Genomic DNA, 22562 nt, shown 5'->3' with positions numbered 1-22562 from the left:
TATACAGTACTCATTTTCGATGCCAAGACCAGCAAGTACACCCACCCACTTAATATCTTAAGAAGGGCTTTCACAGATGCAGGAAAACATTGAGTACTGTAACAGTAAGACAAACAGAGATGAACACAGTAGTCCTGAGAAAAAGATGCTCAACACAGAGCAGGCAAATCCTAGCTGATATGTGACACTTTTAATTCTGCCTAATTGATAAGATTGGAACAGGAAGATCTCACAGCTTGGGAGCAGATCTTTGGTTTCCTTTCCACTAGCACGATCACATCTGGTTCTTCTGCAATTTATTTTCCCTTCTCCTTGCCCTGCCATGTAATCTTTGCTTCAGCTAATTCAGTCCACTGTTCAGTAAAATGGTGCAAGTCACCCGAAGGGCATCTCCAAGGCAAACAGAAATATAGAACAGATCTCAGAGGGGTTTGAATCTACTGGTGTGTAATAAACAAAATAATGTATAAAGGCATATGGAACAGTCAGTTAAAATCATCGAAAGAGATAAAACATAAGAAACACAAACCTTCACTCCCCCCACGATTACCAGCTGCCCTTGACTCCAGCTGTCAGAAGAATTAAGTGGCTTGCTAATATTTTGCAAAATACATTCAGGTTTTGGTGAGTCTTCCAGGGAGCTGCACAGTGGTGAAATAACTTATCTATATTTACTTGCATTCATTGGATGTGCTAGCTGGATTGGTATCCATTCTGTACATGAGACAAATAAGCGAACACTGACGATTTTCACTCCTGCTTCTGTTTTCAACAGAATTCTCAGACACCTTTGTTCTGAGCAGGGCTTTTTTTCAGCCGTAACTCATGAGAACTCAGTTCTGGCACCCCTAAGGTGTGCGCCATTGCCTTGATAAGAGAGCAATGGAAGCATTTGTGGTGAGTTCCAGCACCTCTTTTTTCTAGAAAAATAGCACGGGTTCTGCGTAGCGGGAATTTTGATAAAGCAAAGAGATTCTTGTACTCTTTTGAACCTGTGGAAAATGTGAAGCCAGTGAGACCTGTAGAGAAAGATTATGTATTTATCCATGCACGTGCAATGCACAATTGATTATATAATTTGCTAGAATACGTGATCAGAGAGATTTCATGGAGTGCATTGTTTTTCACGAAACAAGTCCTAGGTGAGTGACTCCTGGAAGAACCATTTACTCTGTGTCATCCCTGAAGCAGAATAGCTTTTTCTATATTAAATGGTGAAGTTGGTATTATTTCTGTCCCAGATTTAGATAAAGAGTTTCCCAGAAAACAAAAACAAAAAAATTGCTTCACAAAAACAAAAAAATCATTCACCACAGTTGTCTGTGGTACAATACATATTTATAAAGAATAAATGACAGGTGCTATAGCAAAATCTGACCATGAAAATAAACTCTAGAGTTAGAAGGAGATAGCCTACAGAAGAAAATACCTGACTATTGAGATAAGAGAAGCAAAGAATTTTTCCAGTCTAGCCTCGAGGACTTATTTTCTGTTATGATACATGGTGATCATCAATAAGAAATATACATAGGACAGGAATAACATCTATTAGATAGAATATCCATGATAAACGTATAATTCAAACTGCCAAAAACTGATTGTAGGTGAGAAGGAAGGGAAGTCTGTATTCATATTGCATTGAATTCAAATTTTGTGAAGCTCAGAACAGAGAGTGAGATTTACGAACAACCTTAGTACCATTGATTTCAATAGGTCTCCTCTAAGCATGGTGAAGTCTGGATCCAACCCAGCATGCATCTTAGCATCCTGGAACTGTAATATTTATGAGTGCTGAGAATTGTAGCTTTGTAAGGGGTAAACCATAGTTCTCACAAAGTGCTTTAAAGGTGTGGATGTGATTTAAATGTATGGTGTGTATGCAGCCACACTGTTGTGTAACTATTGCACAAGCAAGGCCTTAGAACTGCCCTTGACTGAAGAATATTAAAGGCACTAATTATGGCACAAATATTACAAGTTGTATTATTGACCAGACATTGCTCAGTGGCATCTTGTTTGGGCTACCCTTAACACAGTTTTTGTGGGGCTGCCTTTGAAGAACACTCAGCTGATTCAGAATGTGGCAGCCAGGTTCTTAACAGAATCAAATTATATTGGGAGCATGGGACTCCCTTGCTGCAGCAGCTGCACTGAGCCCCAGATCATTTTTGAGCCCAATTCAAAATGCTGTATAAATCCCTGTATAAACAAGAGATGGGGAACCTGTGGCCCTCCTGATGTTGTCGGACTACAAGTCTCATCATCCCTTATCATTGGTTTTTCTGGCTGAGAATGATGGGAGTTGAAGATCTTCAAAACCTGGAGGGGCACAGGTTCTCCATCTCTACCTGAAAAAGCTTAGGACCAGGTTCCTTTAAGGACCACCTTCTCCCATATGAACCTGCCCAGATATTAAGATCTTCTGGTGAGGCTCTTCTTTGCACCCCATCATTATCTGAGACTCCTTTGGTGGGGATGTGGGAGACAGCCTTTTTGGCTGACATACTCTGTTCCTGCCTAGTAGCTCCCACTGCCTCTTTTCTGCTGCCTTCCACCATCTAAGACTTTCTGATGACATTCTACCATTTGATGTGGACTTTTCTGTGTTTTTCTTTTTCATGATTTTAATGTGCTAGTGGATTGGTTTTTTATCACCTGTTGATATCTGCTACTTTTAACCCCATCTACTGCTTTTTTATTTTTTTTACTACATCTTAGTTTATTGTTATTTTTCCCTTTTTATTGTATCTTTTGCTATTTCTTTGTTTTATTGTTAGTTGCTTCAAACATTTTTGTTGAAAGAGAAAGCCAGGATATAAACTGTCACATTCAGTTAATATAAGAAATAAAAATGCTAGACACTGGTGTAGAAAACAAAGAAGCTATAGCCAGTCATACGGTCTACAATACAGTCCGCTGAAATCCATAAGCACAGAAGTTGCCACCTACCGAGTCAGATAGTTGGTCCATTTAACTCGGTCTTGTCTACACTTACAGGCAGACGTTCTCCAGTGTTTTAGACAGGAGACATTCCCATCCCTTCTTGGAAATGCTGAGGATTCAACCTGGGCTCTTGGCATGTGAGGCAGATACTCTAGCACTGTACATCAGCCCTTTCCAAAGCATGTGCTGGATTGTAGCCACTATGGTCAACAATACAATGTTGTGGCTTTGCAGCAGTTAAGGAGGCCAAAGTACACATAGCTAGGGTTAACCCATAGCTTCAAATGTGAGTCTTCCCCACTACCCATGTAGCTATTTTAGAAGGCTGTAATGGACATGATAAGCTAAAATGGAAGTGAATCAGAGAATGCAGCTTACAGATTTTTTCAAGGACACTCTAACTGTTCCCCCATAATTAAAGGCTGAGTTTCTGCTTGTACGTCTCTTTCTGCCTTAATCCACTTTCCTGAGAGCCAGTGTGGCGCAGTGGTTAAGAGCGGTAGTCTCGTAATCTGGGGAACCGGGTTCGTGTCTCCGCTCCTCTACATGCAGCTGCTGGGTGACCTTGGGCTAGTCACACTTCTCTGAAGTCTCTCAGCCCCACTCACCTCACAGAGTGTTTGTTGTGGGGGAGGAAGGAAAAGGAGAATGTTAGCCACTTTGAGACTCCTTCGGGTAGTGATAAAGCAGGATATCAAATCCACACTATTTTTCCTATACCCTCCTTTACAGGTCAAAGTGAAAAACTGGGACACCGTCTTCCAGGGCCGCATGAGTCGCAGGACTGGATGAGATCACGGCCATGAAAAAAGCATTGCAGTGCCCCAAATGGCCGCTGTGCTCTTGCATGAAGAAACAGGGTGTCCTGGTATTCCCAGGACATTTGTGGGGTACACCATCTTTAAAGGAAGGAGTCTACTCCTTTCATGCATTCTATAGTGGGCTGCATCATATGTTTTAGGAAAGGAAGGAAAGAAGGGTCCCTGTTGCAAACGATTCACAAAGGCTTAACTTATGCAAGTGCAAAACTCATACAGCACCATGTTCAGGACTGAGCATCAATAGTGCTGCTTGGAGCTTCACTCTCTATTCCATGGGCACAGCCTGAGCTTATAAAGCCACAGGACTCAATAGCGGCTGATGTTCCCTGGAATTCACTCTCCGAGGAAGTAAGTTATTAGTTCACAATTAAAAACAGATCTATCTGGTTTCCCAAGATTGATTGCACACTTAATCAGTTCCCACTTGCCTATACAGTATCACTGAAATGGAGAGATAATAAAGCCATGGTTCTTTTAAGAGAGCGACTGCACTGCGGATCAATTTCTTCAAAATCTTCATGTGTGCAGAAATCCTGTGGGATGAATATTTCATAAGGGGAACAACGCCGTTAAAATTAATAAAACCCCAGCCTGCCTAGTTATGAACTACAGTGATTACTGAAGAAAATAATCCTGCTCATATTTTGTACCACCAAAGTTGGGCCCTGAAGGCATCCAGGGAGAAAGGAGAACGCTTTTGAAGTGAGGTGTCACCAAGAGTAATAAGAGTTTCAGAGACACAAAATCCAGGGAGAGGAGCCTGCGACAACTGGGGGGAAGCTGAATCTTGTTCTTGCCTGGGGAAGACTGAGAAATTGAAGTTAATTAATTGTTACACACTTTCCCTCTGTGTCAGGCCCACTCCTCAGCTTCCTGAGCAGAAAATAGGAAGATCTAGAGAAGCAGTATTTAGTCACTCCGTATTAATTCCTGACAAACATGCTGACCTGCTTTGTCAAAATCCAGCTTGTGTCCTGAAAACACCAATAGGTTTGTTTAGTCTTTAGGGACACAGGTCGCTTGGCTAGGGTTGGCTGTGCAGCTGGCATACTTCCAGCTGTGCCAGCCACACTGTGTCCATACCAAGCCTTTTGTGATAGCTCTCATTTGACTGGCACCTGACATGTGCGCAGGAGTCAGGTGTGTGCGGAAGATCCTCCTGCCAGGGGCTCTCGTGATGGCCTTCCCACCTTTTCTGCAGCAGTGGAAAGGGCAGAAGCCCCCTCCATCCTGAAGCACAAATGTTAAAAGAATAGCTCCCTCAAACAAATAATTGGAACCTCGGTCTCAAAGCATAGGTGGAAACAGCTGGACTACATCAAGAGTATAATAGCTATGGATGCTGAACAGAAAGAATGTGGGAAATGATAGAATATATGGGCAATGCAGCTGGCTTTAATATTCAGCATTTTATTGGCTTCTGAGTGTGTGTGCATGTGTGCTGTGATGTTACACGATTACCTTTTATGCATTTGAATGGTCTAAAAAGATAGCAAATAAATAAGATCACATGAACCTCAAAGCCTATTTTGCACTTCTGTCTAGGTTGCACCTGAGGTAGGTGCCCCTCTTGTCATTCGATTTAATATAATGCAGGCCATGAGGCATATTACTCTTTCCAGCAGGGTCTCTCTCTCTCCCCCCACCCTCAGCATTTTCTCTTCTGGCTTCCCAGGAAACTGATCGTGTTTACAATTACATTTCTCCAACCGTTCGCTAAGAAAAGTAGCAAGCAGATGCTAGTCCCAACTGAAAGCACCAAATACATAAATAAGCCATTTTGGAAATACCAGATTGCTCTTTTCTCAGCTGTTTTCAAAGCAAAAGCGTATAATAAAAAATAGAGCACAAACATGTGTCAACAGGTCTTGTCTGTAGCAGGTCTGTAGTTTGGCATTGCGCTCTTTATTCAGAAAGGAATGGGCAGGAGGTGACAGAGGGCTGAGGCGGTTATGGGCATGGAATGAATAAGTAAGAATGTAAAATTAGGTGTTTTGATTTTTATTTTGATTTTTAAAAAAATGTTAACTTGATAATGTATTCATAATCTTCTCTGCTTATGACACACACAAAAATGAGTGCTTGCCTTCTGAAGCCCTCATCTGGCAGCCAAAGATAGCAGATTTCTAAGGGCATTTTTTATGCTGCTTTGATGAGTGAGAGAAAAATATACAGAGCAGCAAAATGACATTTTTCTATAAATTTCACAGTGCTCAGCAGGCATGCGAGTATGGCAGCATTCATTAAGATTAGTTAGAATTACTTAAGCACCGTGAATTTTCTCTATCAAGCTGGTAACTGGGACACTGCGGATTAGTTATTGATCAGCCACTGTTAATACTCAGAGCTCTTTCCATGCCTGTTGTTGTGGGGAGTGGGAGTGGGGGACGCCGTCTCGCGAAGCTGAAGCTGTGAAATTCACAAATTAAACAGACTCTCTTCATTCTCCCTTTTGTTTCTAGAACAGACAAAAAAAAGGCGGGGGGAGAATGAGAATTAATGTGTTGCCTCAAATATTTTCTCTCTTCCCAGGCTCAGCAAATTTCTTCAGCCCTCATAACAGAGCAGGGCATTCCAAAATGGCTCCTACCAGCCAAGCCAGTCCTACCATTTGGTGGAGTAAAGCAGATGCCTCGGGGAACTGGTTTGGGGCATTGTGAAAAGGTAGCAAATTCTTCATTTATTATTGAATTTTTATCCCCAGAGATAGGTGCTTGTAGAAATGTCTGCCTTGGATGCCAAAATAACTTAGCTAGTCTTGGGTTCTGTGTGCCTGGACTTGGAGGATGGGAAGGCACATGCTGTGCCACCTCAGGTAGCAAAAGTGTAGTGGCCAGAGGGGTGGGCTGGCGATGTGCACAAGACCTCCCAGCACTCATGTTGCTGTGGCTTACCAGGAAGGAGAGGGGCAAGATAGTGAGGAAGTCAGTGCTGTGCCACACAACAGTGAAAACAGCCCAGACCTTTGGCTGGTACATCCACATAGCACTAACCTCCGCATTGCCTTGTCTCTGCCTTCCAGCAAGCTGCAGTGACACTACTGCTGGGAGGCTAGATGCATGCTGCTATCCATCCCTGACAGCCACTATTGCAGCAAAACGTATTGAGGCAGTTCAAGATACCGGTAAGTTAGCAAACATTGCTTGAGGAGGAGGAGAACACTATTGCCTAAAGTAGTCATAAGCTTAAGGCTGCTAGTAGGAACCCAATACTACTCCACTGCAATAACTGCCGTGCCTCTTCCAGGCTGGCAATATGTGCTGCGACACTGTTCTAAATGGTGCAGCCCTGTTTCACGGCTTTCACTGTTATGTACTCTCTCTGTCTGACTCTTGAAAGACGTGGATTCGAAAGGCAATAACACAATAGCGGAAGATATGTTTTATGTGCCTAAGGTTTAATCTCCAGTGTTTTCAGTTGAAGGGTCTCAACAAGGCTAAAACCTCTGTTTGAGATCTGCCAGGTGGAAGAAGCAACAATGGGATACATCAAACAATAATTTGACTCAGCAGATGACAGCCATATTCTGTATGTTCACATGATTCTAACTCTGCATAGCAGGAACAGTCAATTGTGGTAATGAATATTAATTGACCCTCATTTGGGGGAGAGGCTATAACTCAGTGATAGATCATATGCTCTAGGTTCAGTTCCTGGAATATTCAGTCAGTGTGGACAATATGAAGCTAGATGATCAGACTAGATATGGAGGAATGTCATGTGTTCAAATTATGTGAAACTGTCCATTAGGGTTTTAAGGAAAGAGGGAGTAAGCCGCTGTTGATGAACCCTCAGTGCTGGGGTAACCAAGAGCACGCTGGCTAACACTGGGATGTTCATCCCACTGAAAGGAGCAACGAGGTGTACATTGAGATGTATGTCCCAATGAGAGGGAATGTTAACTTATTCTCTAGGCATTTTCTTCTCCCTCACCAAAAGACAGATTGGGGGAAATAGCTGCAGACAGCTAAGAAATAATGCAAGTAGGGGATTTTCACAAACATTTTTTATGCACCCCAAGTTTGGGCACAAATATTGAACCTCATGAAAATTCAGTGCAGATTCTTATAGTCAGAACTGAAGAACCAAGAATTGTCAGAGGGGAAAGATCATATTATTTCTCCTCTATGATCTTTTCTGCTCCGGGTATAGCATGCAAAATTATTCTATAATCATATAGAGCTGGAAAGATATTACATCAGATTTGGTCAACCACACAATTTATCTAGAGAATGATGTCAGCAGGTTGTTTTATCCCTGCAGGAAGCCTCTATTTCATGATCTGGCATCAGCAAAGTTGCATGGGAACCAAATTCCAAGGTAATGTTTCCATCCATTAGGAGTCATACAAACACTTTTTAAAAGTGCCAAGTATTCTATCAGAATTCATGCAGTTCAGTGTATATATTTTTAAAAATGGAAACTTGTAAATGAGAAAAAGAATTGGCAAGAGACAGAGAAAGCCATGCATTCATGTATTATTCTATAATTAATCCCCAATGCAAGATAAAAGTTAAGGGCAGCATAAGGATGTAAGGCTATGTGAAATTCAGTTCTTTCAGTTTTTCATTTTTCCAATCCTAAATTCATTTCCCCACATTTCTGCAGGAGCTGATACTGGGTGGAGCCAGTGCTGTTGCTAGGTAGTGCTAGGGCTGTGTCTCACTTTAAAGTAGTCCATTTTCTCTATGTCTCTCAACCACTTATGAATCAGAGGGGAATGACAGAAGTTTGTCTCTGTCTTTGTCGGATGATTGGAACTCCAGTTGCCTAGAAAGCGCCTTCAAGGAAAGTAGGAGCCAAGGAAAAGGGAAAGTTCATACTGTTGGGCTCCACTTCACAAATGGTCTCCAGTGATCCCATCTAGCTTGTCTCCTTCATGGGAAGGTTGGGTGGGGCAGGGAGAGAGTATAATGCTGGGTGCTGCTACTCTAAGGAGCAAAGCTGACAGCACATGGGTGGTGGAATTCATAGAAAAGAAAGATCCTGTATACCCTGGGTGCCTATTTATAAAATGGAAGAAGACTCTGTGTGAACAATTCATCACTCTAGATAGAACCAAAATGATGAGATGGTTCTCACAACCAGCTAAGGAACACTCTTTTCCTCCAAAGGTACTGTACTTTGCTATCATCCTTTCTACTGGACTTTATTAGCTCCATCTTGGGCACCTTGCAAATGTAACTTGCAAAAAATGAATGGAATTGCAGGGTGGGACCACTTCCTTCTATCCCTCTCCCCTTCCCCCACAAAACACACACATGTCTCCATCTGCAGAAAGATCCTGAGTGAATTGCAGATATGGTAATGCAGGATAGCTTCTAAAGGAGATCAAATACTATTATTATCGCTCTCTTGCTAAAATGGCTTATATCCGTAATGTAACTTTCTTTTCATGAAGGTCAACCAAGCCATTACAGAAATGAATGGAGGCACTGTGGGCTTCTCTTGGCTAAACAAGAATGCCTTGCCCTGAGCTTTGCAACAATGAGGAGCCATCATGCTGAAGGTTTCTGTTTCCTTAAGGGCATGAGACCCAATACATCATTAACTAAACACAGAGGTCAGAGGTCTCCACTTATATTTTTCTCATTTTAAATGACTATTTAAGGAAGGAGAATGGAGGAGGAAATGATGATGTGGATGAGAAAAATGAAACAATTCACCTACATGCCAAAAGGTTTAAATGCAACTGTTTGATTCTCCATGGACCCATTACAGCTTCAGGAATTCAGCAACATCCCATTTCGTGGCTGGATAAATAGGTGCTCAAGCACACCCAGAGGAGGAAAGCTACGAACAAGACCTCAACGCAGTGCTCACTTCTTGACCTTTCTAGGGCTCTTAAAAGCTGCTATAGTGGTACAGCTACAGAATGCTGTGATTGGGCACAGAAGTGGTTCACCAGGTGGGGCAGAGCTGCTATGCTAGCTTCCTGGTAGGTGAGTCACTTTTGCTTACTAGGAGAGGTGAAGTGGAGGGGAGATCTGCGTGGTGCAAACCAGGCCCACCAGCTTGGTCCCGGAACCGTGGGTGGCCGGGGCTGCACATGCCATGGGCATGTGGGCATCTGACATTGGACAAGCACGTCAGTGGGTGTGCTGACGTTGGATGTGCATGCTGCCACAGCGTGCATGGCCCCAACACAAAAAGTTGTGGGTGCCCAGCCCTGTCGTGGGAAATGTGGGAGCTAGAGCACCCACAACCCTGCATACTCAGCACTTTTGGTGCAAACACAGCAGCAGAGCCCATCTGGTGCTCTTGCTCCTGTGTTGGACCAGCACCAAACTCCCAAATGCCTCACTTTCCTCCCTCCCTTTAAGCAGCAGCAACTCACCTGCCAGGAAACCAGCACAGTGACTTTATCCTACATGGCAAGCTGCTTTTCTTGGGTTGTAAATAACCACAGGTTCAAGTCCATGCTCATCTACAGTAAGTAGGCAACTCGTTCCTTCTTAGCGTAAGGGCCACCACAGACCAATCAAAGAAACAGGTTAAGGCTTGTTCCCAGTGCCATGACAGTCTCTTTTTCCATGTATGTGTATATGTAGCATATCAGCAAACCAAACAAATATATGATCGTTCTTCGCCATTGGCTAGCTGGCTTGGTCACTGCCCTTTCCTCCACTCAGAAGCAAAGAGCACTCCACAGCTTGATGCTTGAGATAGAGTCGCTCTGCTTCCATTGCAGGCACAAATGGTGGGCCATTTCCCCCCTAATAGGAGGAGTGAATGGTATCAGTAGTGAGAGGCCAGAGGTATGAGCAGAGGGCAGACGGTGGGGCGGGCATGCCCTGCAGGTAAGATGGAAATGGCGCAACCTCTTCCATTCTCAGGCAATGACTGGGGGGGGGGGGAGAGAGAAGGAGGTGCTGGTTATCAGTGGATTTCTGGTCATGTCACTTCCAGGTTCCTCCCCTCCCAATTTTATTTGTATGCTTCTTTTCCACATAAAAGAATCATGCTCAGAGTAGCTTACAGCAAAGAAAACGCAAATGCATTTCAAACAAACACAGTTTTACATGTCTTTATTCAGAAGAGAGGAAGGAAGAGGGCTACTGTGCTTGGGTCCTCCTTAGGGGTTTCCCAATAGAGCATCTGATTGGCAACTGTCAGAACAGGATATTGGGCTAGATGGGTCATTGGCCGGATCCAGCAGGCTCTTCTTTTGTTCTAAGTACAGTGGTGCCTCGCAAGACGAAAAGAATTGGTTCCGTGAGTCTTTTCGTCTTGCGATGTTTTTCGTCTTGTGAAGCACGGTCCGTCGCAACTGCGCCTCTTCAAGCGGCTTTTTTAAAAAAGCGCAAGACGTTTTCGTCTTGCCAAGCAAGCCCATAGGGAAATTCGTCTAGCGAAGCAACGCAAAAACGGAAAACCCTTTCGTCTAGCGGGTTTTTCGTCTTGCGAGGCATTCGTCTTGCGGGGCACCACTGTATTCCATCTCATACCTGCATTTTAAAAAAATAAAAAAATCCATACAGGATTTATATTTAAATAGCTATTTTGAATGTGTTTTCCCACAGAATACATCTTTCTAAATTTATTTGATGCTAAAATACAATGTTTATATGGATTTGGGTACTTTGTGTCTTCTTCATGTTCTACTTTCTTTTACACAGAGGCCTTAAGATTCACTCTTAGCTTAGCCTTAGAGGAAGGATGAGTCATCTTCCAAAAGCTGATGCCCTTGACATTCCAGGGCTGAAAGTGAACCCATCACACTAATTATTGGTTCAATAAAGAGACATCCATCACCCCATCCTGAGGCATATACCTGCAATTTCCATAACAAAACTGATTGGCTACAGCTGGAGATGTAGGGAGAGAGGGGTGGTCTCTGCTCCCTCCATCACCCAAAACATAGACAGAAACCTGCTATTTGTTTTAGTTCTGTGCTTGCTGGATACAAGACAGACAACCCAAACAAACGTCTGCCTCTCTCTTCTAGAGAGGGATGGTACAGATACATTGGTTAGTCTCTGCACCTGCCAGGGGGTTGGACCACTTCAGAACCCTGTGCAGATACTTATCAGACATCACAGCTTGCTATTTGTCCATGGTCTCCGATTTCTCCAGCTATTCTGTGGCATCTCTCCCTTGAGATCATAGATAGATCCACATTTTTGAAACACAGGATGTAACTCAAGCTATTCCAAGAGGCTTGAACAAACTACTTGAGCAATGCAATCTTTTTTAATATATATTTTTTTAAAATTAAAACAGGGAGTGATTTAAAAACAAACAAACACCTAAACCCAAAGGACCTTCAGCTGTCACACTTCTTCAACAAAAAGCCTTTCTATTTTTTTCTAGTGACATCTTGCTTGTGGCTATTTGCAGAATACATCTCCCGGTTTATGTTGCTAACAGGGCATTTCTATAAATGTCTACTCAGAAGTATGAGCCACTGAGTTCGATGCAGCTTACTCCAAGGTAAGTAACAAACTGCAGCCTTAAAGATTACCTCATTTTGCTTTTGTTCACATTCAGCAGTGAAATATCCTATTCCTAAATACCTGTGCTCTAAAACAGGGAAGGGTTTTTCAATGTATGCTGAAAAATGTTACGGCATTATGCATTGCCTAGCGAGGAATAAAAATCAAGTTAGCAGAGAATCCCTGTGTTTGGTTTTCATTATTTACAAATTCTGCAACTCAGCTATCTCCAGCTCTTAGTTATTCTTCTTCACTTTCTGCTGGGAGGTAAAATGTATCAGAATGCTGTTTTCTCCTTCTAACTCCAATGGACCTCAATGAAGAATTAAGTTGAGGATGGCTTCATGAAATTTTACACACACACACACACACACACACACACACACACACACACACTTTTTCAGTGTGTGGAGGAGGGAGTTCATAAGTTGGATACTGGATACCTGATCACTTGTGTGCACAACTCTTTCCTGAATGATATGATAGGCCATTCTACCAGGACATTTTCACCTAAATGACTCCACATGATACTGAGGCAAATGTAATGTTCAAAAAGGCTTCATTTTCTCATTTCTGTAGCGCTCTGTGCCCATAAAGTATTTTCAGGATCATCACAAATGGAGACATGAAATGCTTCACACACTCGGAATAGAGTCCAGAAATTTTAGGAACCACAGAAACTACATTTCCTATTGTTTCCAGCATCTCGAAATGTGGTTGCAAATGCTCACAGCTGTGTCTAGGCCTAGCGCAACCCCCCATTTTCACCCTTTACCCCTGCAGTGCTAACTTCAGGAAAAGGAGGCAACAGAAACAGATGCTGAGGTGGATAACACAAAGAGATTCAGCTAGGACTTTTTGGAGTCATGCTCCAGTTACAACTGGATCCAGAGAGCAGACTATCCAGGTGCCCCTATTTTCCAGGAACAGTCCTGGATTTACAGAAGCCATCTGATTTGACCCTGGAATATCCTGCTTTTCCTTAGGACATCCCTATTTTCATCAGAGAAATGTTGGAGGGTATGAGAGAGTCCAGCCCTCATCCTTTATGATTCTGCAACTTCAACAGGGTAGATTGATATGAGGTACTCCAAGTCTGAGATAAAAATTTGCTGGGTATGGTAGTTGAGAGATCTGGGGTTATCTTTTAGGTGTCAATTCATAAAAGTAGTAAAGGTAAAGGTACCACTGACTGTTAGGTCCAGTCGCAGACGACTCTGGAGTTGCGCGCTTATCTCGCTCTATAGGTCGAGGGAGCCAGCGTTTGTCCGCAGACAGCTTCCAGTTCATGTGGCCAGAATGACTACTAAGCCGCTTCTGACGAACCAGAGCAGTGCACAGAAATGCTGTTTACCTTCCCGCTGGGGAAGTAGATAACCTATTTATCTACTTATCAGACAGCTTTCCAGGTCATGTGGCCAGCATGACTAAACCACTACTGGCACAACAGAACAACGTGACGGAAACCAGAGCGCACAGAAATGCTGTTTACCTTCCCACCACAGCGGTACCTATTTATCTACTTGCACTTTGACGTGCTTTCAAACTGCTGGGGGAAAATAGATATGCATTTTGATATACCAGGGTGGGAGAGAGACCATGGTATAACACCCTGAAACAAAGTGAAGAGATTTGTGTTGCAGTGTTATGGAGATTGCTTTTTCAATTCTCACTTCCTAGATATGTGCTTACTTTAGTTTGAGCATGTTGTGGCTGGTAGATAGGAACATTTGTGTGGCAGGGCTAGCTTAACCTCAAGCACACTGCTGTAAAGTTCAGATGAGAGAGAAATGTGGTTTGGTTTGCATTTTTATGTGGATCTACCTAATTCACACTTCCCAAAACAATACAGGAGCCTCAAAAATTGCACTTCTCTGAATTTTGCAGTGAAGCTCTCCAACCAAGCTGCGTGTACATAAATGTGTTGTGTTAGGGGAAAGTGTGTATAAAAATGCAAGCATTCTGTGAAAATAAAATACAAAATGGATTACATTAAGGAAGATTGCGTGCAAACTCTATCAAGTAAAATTGCCTACAAAATGTGGAGAAAACCTAAACTAAAATGCACAAAAATTCCCATGACCTTTTTTTTTTTAATGCAAACGGATGCAAAAATGTGGAGACGTGAAGTAATAAGGAACAGAAACTGAAATGGACAGATTTTTCCATCCCTGCTGTGGGCTTCAAAGCTAAAAGAAACTGTCAATCCAAACATCTACAGCACAACAAAATAAGGGGCAAAGAGGGGTGTAGTAATACTTGGCTGGACATTAAATGGCACAGGGAGCTAATGTGCAGATTGTGCTGGTCACTTTATGTGATCTATAATAAAACCAATTTTGATTTAGACAAGTTGTCGTGGACAAATTGCAAGACTGGAGAGACCTTGAATGCCCAGACCTTCCTATGCCATCAAAGCCAGGTGTGTTGTAAGTGAAGATGGGATTGTCTGTGACATGCTTCTCTCCAGTTTGTTCATGACCTTTTCAGTAGAACGCTCCACTTTGTATATTTCTGTAGTTACCTCTGACCTCTTCAGATGTAGTCACTAAATGAGTTTTGTATAAGACCAAACACAATTTTTTCTCCATTTGTATTCCGCACGCATGCCAACAAATTCTGATAAGCCCCATGCCCTCACACTGTTTCATTTGTATGTGCTTAATCTGCCTTTATCCTATTTGATGGAGCATCTTCTTTAAATTGATTCAGGCACCAGCGTAGTAGGGACTTTGCATAGATTTTGCATGCATGACATTTCTGCACAGTTGGGTCGTATTATACACCTAACTGAGCATATTCTACACGTAAAATTCCATATTCAAAAGAAAAACCGAGTAGAATCAAATGGCAGGTGGAGGGAAGTGTGATAATGCTGGCTGTTACTTGATTCTTAGGCATGATCTTTTGTTACTGATTAATATTTAAACTTTCTGAATTCAACATGCGACACCTTTTGACCATTTTCTGTCCTTACAGTTGGTCTAGGCCGGGAGTAGCCAATAGAGTGTCCTCCAGATGTTTAACAAAACCGCAGTTCCCATCTTCCCTTACCACCGGCCATGCTGTCTGGAGCTGCTAGGAATTGTAGATTCAGCAACATCTGGAGGGCACCATGTTGGCTACCCCTGAAATAAGTAGTTCCTCCCTGGCCCTCTTTCCTGGAATTCACTATAACCTGGATAGCTCCATTGGTTAGAGTGTGATAATGGCAAGGTTGCAGGTTTGATCCCTGTATAGGATAGCTTCATATTCCTGCATTGCAGGGGTTTGTTTGGACTAGATCAGTGGTTCTCGACCTGTGGGTCCCAAGATGTTGTTGGACTACAACTCCCATCATCCTTGAGCTCTGGCCTTCCTAGCTAGGGGTGATGGGAGTTGTAGTTCAACAACATCTGGGGGCCCAAAGGTTAAGAAAGGCTGGACTAAATGATCCTCAGGGTCCTTTCCAACTCTACAATTCTATGATTATGAACTGATGGATAAAGGGGATTTATGGAGTGCTAGTCATGATGACTAACTCCAGTTATCAGAGGCAATATGTCTCTGAAGACCAATTGCTGGGGAACAGCATCAGAGCTTTATTGCCTTCATGTCCTGCTTGCAAATTTTCCATTAGGAACTGGTTGGCCACTGTGAGAAAAGGATGTTGAACTAGACGGCCCTTTGGGTTCTTATGAATCTAGCAGGGTTCTTACGAATGGTCTCCAACTGCTTGCTTTTAGCCAGGAGGAAAAGACACACATAACCATTTATGGTTCCTTTGCAAGGATACAGAGTGTGATACTTCTCAGACCCATGATACTGTACACCTACACTTCAATATGATCTGACCATGAGAGGCATCTTCCAATTCCAGCTGCAACACACTGGTCAAGGATCACATTGCATGGCCGTCATTCTAGGTGCACATCAGAGGAAGCCCTGTGGAATTCAGCCGGACTTATATCCAAGTGAATACATGCAGCATCAGCAGTTGCCCATGAAACAGAGCACTGAGTGAAACTGCCTGCAGCCATGTGATGCAATTCAGAATGGGTGATTGTCAACCTCACCTATGCACTCTGGTAAGTGGCAAGGAAGGTGCTTCTTTGTGGGGGGTGCTGAGTCAACCCCATGCAACCAGAAGTTGCTGACATCAGCAGGGGCGACTGTTCAGCAACTGTGCATACGCCTGGTACTAGCTGCCCCCCAGCCATTCAATATAACTGTAGGATATTGATTCAATAGCCATGGAACCACCAGTGGATTCCCCTAGCTAACACCCTAACCAGCCACTGCAGTACAGGATCTGGCTGCAATGCTATGACTACTTCCTTGGGAATAAGACATGTTTACACTTGCATCTCAGTATATAATACAGTGGACGCTCAGATTGCGAAAGTGATCCGTGCAGGAGGCACGGTCGCAATCCGCAGCATTCACAACCCGCAACACTGCGTCTGCGTAGGTTGCAATTCGGCACTTCTGTGCATGCGCGACCACCAATACCCGGAAGTAACCCATTCGGGTACTTCTGGGTTTCAGCGGGTCTGTAACCCAAAAGAACACAACCTGAAGCTTCTGTAGCCCAAGGTATGACTGTATATGCAGTATATAATATGCATCAGATGGCTTTGTCCATCAGCTTAAATCCAGGCACACAGACTTGCACTGATGTGTGAGCCAGGCTGTTAATTACCTGGTGTTGCTTTGTGGGACTGCCTTAATAGCACAGCAATTGTACCTGCAGCAGTGCCAATTATAAATGAGAGAAAGTAAAGAAAAAAGAATCTGATGAATCCATGGATTGGCTAAAGAATTATTGATATGAAAGTGCTAAAGAGCTGGAGCAACATCTGCCCTTCATAACACGAAGGCCTTGGTTGTGAGGTGGGAGAAATAGTTACACTTACCAGCAAAAGTTGTGCAAATCTTAGTGAGTTGCAGAAAATTCCAGTGGAGGATTTCAATGTGCCTGGCAAGTGAAGAGGAGTCAGAGGCTGACATTAAAGGGGCTTCACACAGCCTGAAGAAAAAAAATATGGATTAATATATGCTTTATGTTGCAGCGAATTCTAAGCAGCAGCATTTTTGATGAGCTGAAGAATGCTAATTTGAAGAATTCATCAAGAAAATGTATTGATCAATATTTTATTAGCAAGGATTAATATTTCCTATAAGGGGAGTTAATGATTAACAATATTATGCTTATGTCAGGGGCAGAAGAGAATTTAGAAGCTGAAGACTTATGCAGCTATCATAGTTTCAAACTCTTGTGTAAAAATGCAAGCAGCAAGTTAATAGGAAAAAGATACACCCTCGAGTTAAAAAAAGGGAAACAATCCAACAAGAATCCTCAATGCCTTTTGGTGGCCACATTCATTTAGGATACCCCCCAACCTCCTGCAGCTGATTCTCAGGCAAAGTATTACATGCAGTAAAACCAGGTAGAAGCTGGAGAGCGGAGTGCCAAGATGGCAGAATGAACTGTACCACTTCAGGCAGTAGATTGGGGAATGTTTTTTGATGCTTCTCCACATGAAAACTCCCAATAAATAGAAGCACAACATGGATAAAGGTTTTCTATATTGGTCCCCAAGCAAGGGAGGCCAAGAATAGCCCTGGGGTAGAGGGTCATTCCCCGCCCCCTCACTGGCTAGCACACTACCTCGGATTCCTATCTCAAGTCCAGCTCTGCATTGCTTAGGAGTAAGGCTCTTAAAGTTTGCTAGAAAGAACATTTTCATAGCAATCAAATGACATTTGAATAGACAAATACTCTTTCAAAGATGTGACAAATATATGTATTTTGCTGAGATTAATTTCTCTACTGAAGTTCTTTCATTTATCTCACAAGAATTTTCAAAGTCTCTTCTATCAGAATAAAAGCCAAAGATGAAAGTCTTTATTTATATAACTGACATAAGAGATTCCAGATGCAAAGAGAGAGAAGTTACAGTTCGGGTCTTGTTTTTAATGTTTTAGGTTTTGTTTTAACATTCTCTCTCCCATGCTTATGTCCACCGATGAATTCAAGCGAACAACGAACATCCTAAAATTAATCTTTTGAGGAGTCTCAATGCTTTTCTTAAATGCAAAATTTCAGAAAGCTCTATATAATATCTCCCACTGGTCACAATAAACAACCGGCATTGATCTTACAAGTTTGTGGATGTGGAGTGTTCAGTACACTAACTTCTTCCACATCACTCACACTCACCTGTTGGTATAGCTATGGTGTACATTCCTCTTCATTTCTAGTATTTGGTTGCCAGATGTGATGCATGAGTGCTACTTATGTTCTGTTGGTAAAAGAATTAACTCAAATAGGCATGTGCAATCCCTCCCAGTAAAAGAACTTTTGCTAGTCTTACTGAGGCCACACTGACACCAACAGAACTACGATGTCTCGTAAAACAGGCATGGCTTCCCGCAAAGAATTCTGGGAGCTGTAGTTTGTTCGGGATGCTGATTGTTGCTAGGAGACCTTTATTCCACTTCCAGGGCTACTATTCCCAGAGCTGGGCTGGTTGCTGATTCCCCCCCCCCCGGGGGGGGGAGTTATAGCCTTAGATTCCTCATTATGGTAAACAGACAAGCAGAGAGCATCATTTTTATACAGAGTGGCCTGAAACCTGAAACACACATCAAAGTGGAAAGAGCACAGAGAAAGTCAGAAACAGACTGGAATTTGTAAAATGCACATTACAGAAACAAGGCAGATTTGTGATGTGTCCTAGATCTAAATACTTGCCTTAGTTTCTTTTGAGGGATAACTTTCAGCTGCAAGCATCTGTGGTTCCTTTGTACCACTCTGAATCAAAAGGTTACAGACTTACATTAAAACTTGTGAAGTGATGGAGCCTGGAGGAACAAAAAGGGAGTCCAGTCACTGAATGTTATGGGTAGGATGGTGGTGTGGAAAAGGGGACAGGGCTTCTGCACTTTTAATTGGTAGCAGTGGAAGCAAGCAGCACAGCATAGTCTGGGATCACTTTGAGGTAGCAACCCAGCAATACTGTTTGCCTGCATTGTAGGAAACAACTAAGCAGAGGAAAGGTTCCTGGGCATTACACCAGCAGCAGCCATCTCAAGTGGACAACTCCAGTCCCTCTTGTTTAGGAAAGAGTGAAGGAATGACAAGTGGCAGGGCAGATTCAAAGTGAGAAGGCCCCCTCTAACTCTCGAGCTCTCCCCCGCCCCCCATAACAAGTGGTCAAAGCAGCTTAGGGGGGTGCCTATGGTGAGGAGAGTATAGATCCATAAAATGGAAGTTCCCAAAGCTCACATGAGCCCACTCCTCAAATCATAACACTTTGTGTGCTTCCTTCTGTGCAATACTACCTCTGCAATACTACCTATTCAATGCCATTGAAATGGAGCTTGCAAACTAACAAATAAATCACAAGGAGGAAAGCAAACCCCTTTAAGTCTCCTCCCCAAATCAAATTCAAAAGTGCCTTCTTCTTTTTTTTACCTAGAAACATCTCTGTCATACCTGCTATTTTCAGACCAATTGCTCACAAAACACTAGAGAAGATAAACTGATTTCATTTTTTCCCCATCCCAAAATGGTTATGGCTGCTTTACTGGAAAATCATTGCCGCTAGATTCATCTCCCCAGAAGGATCTACCATGACTGCAAATTTCATCAAATTCTACCCCAAAGTAAAAGAACAAAATACAGTGGTACCTCAGGTTAAGAACTTAATTCATTCTGGAGGTTCATTCTTAACCTGAAACTGTTCTTAACCTGAGGTACCACTTTAGCTAATGGGGCCTCCCGCTGCTGCTGCCGCGCCACCACCATGCGTTTGCTGTTCACATCCTGAAGCAAAGTTCTTAATCTGAGGTACTATTTCTGGGTTAGCAGAGTCTGTAACCTGAAGCGTCTGTAACCCAAGGTACCACTGTAGTGAGAAATGTTTTTTTTAAATAACACCGCCTAAATAGTTTTAAGGAGCCTAGCACAAACAACCTCTGGACTTATTTAACTGTAAGCTGGCAGGCGTTATTTACTCTAGAAAGGCCACTATGTCTACAAATTCTATCCATTTCTGCAGCCAGATTTTTTATTTCCCAATAAGCATGGGGGAGGGGGGACAAAGCCTCATTTTTCCCCAGAGGGGCTTTGCCCCAGATTATGAGTTGAACTGGGAAGTCTCTGAAGCATTTTGGATCAAGGCAGATGGTTTCTAAAGTGCCAGATCAGTGTCCAAACTGTTATAAAGCAAGCATTTCACCCTAGCTGTCTTGCAATACATGAAGCTGCTAACTACAGCAGAACCAGGATTTTATACTGGGACCTTACAATCCAAGAACCTTCTGCTCCAGGGCAGGAATCTCAGCAACAGGCTTAAAAACTAAAGCAGTCTTTCTATTCTTCATCCATCTTTAATAAATGGGGCAAGGGAAATCCCACACATTGAATAGGCACCAGTCATGAATTATTGAACTTACTAATATAACATATGAATGCTCTATAACTTGCATTGGATTATTTGCAGTGGGGGGGGGGGTTATATAAAGAAAACAGAAAAAAGAAAATGGCTGTTTAGTACTGGTATTATAAGAGTCTGCTAGCCTCGTTATTATCATAGGCTTTCATTAGAAATCCTTTATATCTGTAAACAGTACCATTAAAATAATTGTCCTTTAATTCACATTTATTTATTTTTTATTAGCTTACCTCTCAGCTCTAGCGATAAATAGAATGCAATTGTCAGATGCTGCTTCAAACTGTCTTAAAAGATGTCAATTTCCACAGTAGTACAAGGAACAGATTATATAGGCAGGAGGAGGAATCAATGACTCAGCACTCAGGAGACACATCCCTGCTTGTTATTTCTGCTAAATCATCTGTTTCCTTCCCTTATGGGCAATACTTGCCAGGGTATGCAGATATACTTAAGGTGATGGCAATTCGGACTGCTAGGGGAGGAAATTTGAGGATAAAGTTAATTTGATATTGCTGATTTACACAAGTGGGGGGCTTTATGGGAGTGGGGGGGGTGCTCTCTGCATAATCAACTTATTTCCTCTCCTTTTGTAGTGCCATGTGTTAAAACTTGATGTAAAATCAGTAGAAGCCAGGCGTGTGGTGTGGATTCTGAAGTCTGAGATTAAAGTGGATAATTTGCTTGCAGCAGCTGTAGTCTCAAGAAGCAAAACAAGAATAAAGAACCCCCACCCCACAAGGGGGGGGACCCAGCAGGATCTGAGCAATGTGCCCATATGAAAAAAGGCACTTTAAGCAAGATGCTGTTTAATTTTTTTAATTTTTTTTTACACATTTAATACAAGCAAGGCTGTTTCATTTACATCCAGCCACTGATTTCAGAATAGGGGATTAGTGGTATCTTCAACAGATGTTTCTAATAAACTTCCTGAATATGATTTTCTCCCTACAGGGATTAGAGGGACATAGAGGAGTCATTAGTTGTGAAATGGATTTGTCTGGATTACCATGTATTGTATTTAATAAAAAATAAAAAACCCACAGCTATTTTGCACCAGTCTGAATAAGGCATTCCATTTTGTGCTCTAAAGGAATTTACATTGTCTGTAGATTTGCAAAAATATGACTAGAGCAAAATTTCAATCTGTTTCTCTCTGTGTGCCATTTTAATATTCATTTCCTCAGCAAAAAAGGTTGTTTGAAAGACTGCAAAGGTATTTTATAATGGGTGAACATTTGAATGCTTCAGCTCCTGGTGCTTAAATTCTTGTATCAAAGGCATGAGGCTCTAATGACATGGAAGCTCACTGCTCCAACCAAAGCCAAAGGGCCACATCCAACCATCACTTGAGGGTGTTGAGGGTGAGGTAAGAAAGGAAGATCACATCCTGTCCTAATTTGGCACCCTTCCATATCTTTTCTACTCTGTTGCTCTAAGGTCATACAGTCGTACCTTGGTTCTCAAACGGAATCCGTTCTGGAAGTCAGATTGACTTTCAAAAACATTTGAAAACCAAGGCGCGGCTTCCGATTGGCTGCAGAAGCCTCCTGCACTCAATCGGAATCTGCAGGTGCTGCATTGGATGTTTGGGTTCCAAAGAACGTTTGCAAACCAGAACACTCACTTCTGGGTTTGCAGCATTCGGGAGCCAAAACCTTCGAGTCACAAGGCATTCGGGAACCAAGGTACAACTGTATTGAGTTCAGTAGGATTTACTTCTCAGTTAACACTGTAAGGTTTGGGAATCTGTGTTTCTTGTGCACCAGATCATATAAATAGACAAAGGGGCAGGGAATTTACTTGGGTATTTTCTTTTGCCAGTATTATCAGCACCACCACTGGCTCCATTTGCCCGATCCATTTGGACCTCAATACCCCTTGTGAAAACCACCCGTTGGCCTTCTGAAATCCTTTCATTTGTC

The 22562-nt window shown here is 42.6% G+C and overlaps 1 protein-coding gene across 5 annotated transcripts; it reads right to left on the bottom strand.

The window, feature by feature from the left end:
• Positions 1–2606: 2606 nt before the first annotated feature.
• On the bottom strand, positions 2607–18616 carry LOC310708084 (uncharacterized protein). 5 transcript variants are annotated; one of them, XM_083505810.1, is made up of 5 exons: positions 18402–18616; positions 17095–17207; positions 16881–16925; positions 11193–11212; positions 10778–10937 (listed from the first exon to the last, which is right to left on the bottom strand). In XM_083505810.1, the coding sequence occupies exons 1-5, from the start codon at positions 18434–18436 to the stop codon at positions 10797–10799; spliced, it is 354 nt and encodes a 117-aa protein (XP_083361936.1). In that variant the 5' UTR covers positions 18437–18616; the 3' UTR covers positions 10778–10796. The 5 variants fall into 5 exon arrangements, 4 of the variants coding, with proteins under 4 accessions (XP_083361937.1, XP_083361935.1, XP_083361936.1 ...); XM_083505812.1 differs by having other exon boundaries at positions 17095–17156; XM_083505811.1 differs by lacking the exons at positions 10778–10937; positions 11193–11212 and adding an exon at positions 5901–6222.
• Between the last annotated feature and the right edge of the window lie 3946 nt (positions 18617–22562).

This window comes from Podarcis liolepis (assembly GCF_965112155.1).
Source record: "Podarcis liolepis genome assembly, chromosome: 5".
Classification (NCBI taxonomy): Eukaryota; Metazoa; Chordata; class Lepidosauria; order Squamata; family Lacertidae; genus Podarcis; species Podarcis liolepis.
Note: the sequence above shows the minus strand (reverse complement) of the source record. Positions and strands in the feature narration are given on the sequence as shown.